General features: G+C 32.4%; 1 protein-coding gene across 13 annotated transcripts in view; it reads left to right on the forward strand.

Annotated features, from left to right (window-relative positions):
• Positions 1-5,000, forward strand: part of LOC124956325 (diacylglycerol O-acyltransferase 1) — a 136,709-nt gene that overhangs the window by 118,597 nt on the left and 13,112 nt on the right. For all 13 annotated transcript variants that reach the window (XM_047512002.1, XM_047511996.1, XM_047511998.1 and 10 more), the window contains one exon: positions 1,324-1,368. In XM_047512002.1, coding sequence (XP_047367958.1) covers positions 1,324-1,368 — 45 coding nt within the window. The remainder of the gene's footprint in view (positions 1-1,323; positions 1,369-5,000) is intronic.

Genomic DNA, 5,000 nt, shown 5'->3' on the forward strand with positions numbered 1-5,000 from the left:
CGCAAAATGCCGAAGGAAGACCGCGTGGACCGTACGTAAGGGTAGAACGTTTTAGCTCCGTTAAATTTTTTCCCCGTGATCGTATTGCTCTTTTACAGTTTTAATCTTGATTTTTTACTATTATTCTTTTCTTCTTTTTTGTTTTGTTTTCCTTTTGTTTCTTCTCTTTTTTTCTTTCTTTTCTTTTCTTTTCCTTTTTTTTCTTTTTTTCTCTTTCTTTTTTTTTTCTTTTTTTTTTCTTTTTTTTTTTTTTTTTCTGCACCGACACTACCACCAACATCAGCGCTACTATCTGTAGCTATATAAAATGCTATATAAAATTTATTATTTATAACTGAAACGTGACCGTCCATGGGGGTTATTGATGGAATAAAATTTAAATTACCTTGGGGTATTATTATTATATTCATTTTTTTTTTTATTTTTTTTTTTTTTCCTTTTCCTTTTTTTCATACGTATCTGTAGGTATTTTTTCTTTTCAAATGAATTTCTTTTCTCTTCCAATATTGCCTATAATATTTATTATTATCGAGTCGATAATAAATAAATAAATAAATAAATAAATAAATAAATAAATAAATAAATAAATAAATAAATAAATAAATAAATAAATAAATAAATAATTATTATATGATTATAAATATATATATATATGTATACATATAAATAATATTTATTGAATGATTGATTAGAATAAAAAAGAGGGAACATTTTTGATTTCCCATTTTTATTGTTTAGATAATTTTTTAGCATATATCTCAATCGTAGAATTCCCCGTTAATGTATGAAACTTATCTGAAACCTAGAGGTCACGACCTTTTACATAGAAAAGAGACAAAATATTTTCGGTGAAGTTTTTAAAAGGCCGAATTTTTATACGACTTTTCACAAGCACTCCACATGGCTACTCTCGTTCTTTCAACAATATGAATGAGAGAAAGAGAGAGGGAATTAGAAAGAAAGAGAGAGAGAGAAAGAGGAACTTTAGGATAGCCTGTAGAGCGTAAAGCTACACACCCGAGTCCAATTAGAAAGTTTCATTTCGCATCCGTCGACGTGTTTTGCCCACACGTCTCTTTTTCAAACTTCCTTTTGTTTTCTATTCGTCGTCGTCCCTTCGTCGGTCGCGAGGTCGCGTTCTTCCATTTTCTCTTCAACCTATATACACACATATGTATATACATATATACACATATATATAAATATATATATATATATATATATGTTTCCCTTTCTTCACACTATTTTACTCTTTGCTTGATGCTTTTGTCTCTTTGTTTATCTTGTAGATTAATAATTTTCTATCTTCCGTTTGTTTTACAGAACATGGACGTTGCCAAGGCCTCTGAACGTCTTCTCAAATTGGCTGTAAGTACATGCCTATATACATACATATATACGTACATACATACATACATACATACATGCATATATACATGCATGCATGCATACATACATATAAACATATATATGTGAGTAAGTTTTCTCCATTAGATTCTTTTCCATATGGTATTTGCACGGGACGGGCTCAAAAAAAAAAAAAAAAAAAAAAAAAAAAAAAAACAAAAAAAAGAAAAGAAAGGAAGAGAATGAAAGAAAAAAAAAAAAAAAAGAAAAAGAAAAAGAGAATCCCTAGGTGATCAATTAAAAGGTCAATTAATATTTTTTTTCGGCTAATTTTTTCTTCGTCCTTTTACACTCTTTCCGATTTTTCTTTCTCTTCTCAGATCGTTAGTCCAAATTGCTAGCTTAAAAAGTCTCCCCAGCAGGAAAAGAGAAAGAGAGAGAGAGAGAGAGAGAGAGAGAGAGAGAGAGAGAGAGAGAGAGAGAGAAATAAAAACAAAAGAGAAAAATTGATTTGTAAAAATAACGTGAATATCTTTTTCTATCAAATCAGTAAAATATAATAATATATATAGTATGTATAATACTATATGATATTAAAGGAGTCAATGTAAAATATAAATACAATAGTTTATTCTTAATTGTCTTTATCTTCTTCTCTCTCTCTCTCTCTCTCTCTCTATCTATCTATCTATCTATCTATCTATCTATCTATCTATCTATCTCTTTCTATCATCTCTTTATCATATCTCTTTAAAACATGAAATTCTCTTAAGAAAGATGGAAGAACGAAGCCTCGAAGCAATATTTGCGAATTCAATCTCTCTCACCCGTAGAAAGCGTGTTCTTCATGTGAAGTTTGCCTTGATAGTGTTCGTTCGATCTCTCGAAAACGAGCTACACGCATAATATATATATATATATATATATAGAGAGAGAGATAGAGAAAAGGGGTGGTAGCAAGAGAGAGAGAGAGAGAGAATGTGTCGGTAAACGTGTCGCCGATAAGTGTCGACGCTTAATACTCGTACATCATCGTTTCTCTTATACGTTTTCACGCTTCTCATGTATTACTATATATATATATATATATATATATATATATATATATATATATATATATATATATATATATATATGCGTGTGTGTTGCGCGTAGTCGTACTCTAGATGGTATCATGCCTGTTCCATGAGTTTCATTTCACCCTCTCTATCCTCTCCTTTTCTCTCTGTTTCACTTTCTCTCTCTCTCTCTCTGTCTGTCTGTCTCTGCCTGTCTCTGTCTCTCTTTCTCTTTTTCTCTCTTTCTCTCTTTTTCTCTCATTACCCTTTCCTATCCATTCTCTCTTTCTCTATCTCTTACTCTCTTCTCTCTTCGTTCTCTTTCACACAGTAGGAAATTTAGTAGCATTTGTAAGTTCGCGGAATCGCTTATGGCTCCTATTATACAGTAGTAAGAGTAATAAATGCATTCTCTCTTTCTCTCTCTTCGTGAAATTTCTTTCTCCTTTTTCCTCTTCTCTTCATTTCTCCCTCTGTCTCTCTCTTTTTTCGAGAAATGTTTCTCTTTCTCTCTCTCTCTCTCTCTCTCTCTCTCTCTCTCTCTCTCTCTCTCAAATATTTTTTTTTCTTCGTCGTCAACATTTGTTTTAATTCTTTTATCTTTTTTCTTTCTTCTTTCTTTATCACTTCTTTTCTCTTTCTCGATATTTAACTTTTGCTTCTTATTTAATTTATTTTTCTTCCCCTTTTTACTTCCTTTTTTTTTGTCTCCCTCCTTTTTTATTTTTAATAAAACTACGATCGATTCGTCGACTTCTTCGCATCGTATCCTTGAATAGGCCAGAGTTTTTCTTTTTTTTTTTTTTCTCTTTCGTGTTAAGTAATAAAGTAAATTACGATTGGTACGTTTGTAATTATTTAAGTGATATTTTTCTTTTCTAATCTTTGACAGTAAAAAAGAGAAAAAAAAGTTTTGTTATAAATTACGAAATAATTTAATTTACATTTTTGCTTTTTTCTTTTCCTTTTTTTCTTTTTTTTTTTTTTTAATCCAAAAATTTTACCGACATAAGCTTTAATCACGAGGACAGATTTATAATATTACTATTGTAACATTTTGCACATTATTAAACATTGCAAAATATAAATTATGTAATGAATATTATTTACTTTTTTTTTTTTTTTATGAGATTTCTTTGAATATGCAAAGGACGATCGTGTGATCTTCGTTCCTCTTTAAATCAACGAATTTATTACATACTATAGCATACGCTATTTTCTCGAAAAGGATAACGTCGGACGGGGATGGTTGGTTTTGCGGGATTGGGGCCAAGAGGTTTCTGAAGGTGATCTGAAAAATCAATTACATTTTTTTTGTCTAGATTTTTCAAATTTTCTTTTTTCTCCTCTCTCTCTCTCTCTCTCTCTCTCTCTCTCTCTCTTCTTTCTTTCCTCCTCTCTTTTCCTTCCTCCTTTTGTTTTTCCGACTATAAAATTACAAATCTAAAAGAGTATCCTATTTGGCTGACCAAAGAACTTTTGGCTTAACCCTTTGCCAATATAAGTTTGATATAACGTATAATATTTGTTTAGATAAGGAAAAAAAAGAAAAAGGAAAGGATAAGATTGGAGATCGGATCAAAATTATGAACAAGTTCCTCTCGCTTCTTTATCGACTTAGTCAATATTTGCTGATACCACATCTCTAGTTTCCTCTCATGTTACTTTTTGGCTTCGATTTAGAACCGTAAATTTATCCGATCGGCTTATCCGACTTATCCATGTCGGTTTATTCGCATCGAGTATCTTTCCCTCACACATATACACTGTCTATCTCTCTCTCCCACTTCCAACCCTCTCTCTCTATCTCTCTCTCTCTCTCTCTCTCTTTCATTAAACCGATCGACCTCGCGATTAGCACTACTAACGCTTTTCCAACGTGGCCTCGAATAAATTCCGCTCATTTACATGTACCACCGGAACAACTTGTACGTGTTGCTCAACGAACCGGATCATCTCTTTTCACGGACAAACGGATCGGTCTGACATCGTTGGTTGAACGCGTTCTCCCTCTGAGATCCTTCTTTGTCGGCTGTCTCCTCTACTTTACTCTACGACGACGACTATCTCTATCATTGTCACATACTACTACTACTACTACTACTACTACTACTACTACTACTACTACTACTACTACTACTGTTACTGTTATTATAGATAGATAGCATAACAAAGACGACAACAACGACAACAACAACAACAACAACAACAACAACAACAACAACAACAACAACTATGTATCATAATATACTATTAGTTTATGTTAAGTACGATATACTCTAATATTTTCTAACATCGTTGAAGTAAATCAGACCAGTCAAATCTAGGGATATCTAGAGATGTCTAGTGATATTTAGAAAGATGTCTAGTGATATTTAGAAAGATGTCTAGTGATATCTCTTTACTCCTTCTAGCGACGTCTTCGTCTTCGTCTTCGTCTTCGTCTTCGTCTTCGTCTTCGTCTTCGTCTTCGTCTTCGTCTTTGTTTTTGTCGTCGTCTTCGTCGTCGTGATCATCATCGTCTTCATCGTTGTTGTCGTTCTCGTCGTCGTCGTCGTCGTCGTCGTCGTCGTCGTCGTAGCTCGTTATTCTCTC

Source organism: Vespa velutina, chromosome 21, assembly GCF_912470025.1.
Source record: "Vespa velutina chromosome 21, iVesVel2.1, whole genome shotgun sequence".
Taxonomy (NCBI): domain Eukaryota; kingdom Metazoa; phylum Arthropoda; class Insecta; order Hymenoptera; family Vespidae; genus Vespa; species Vespa velutina.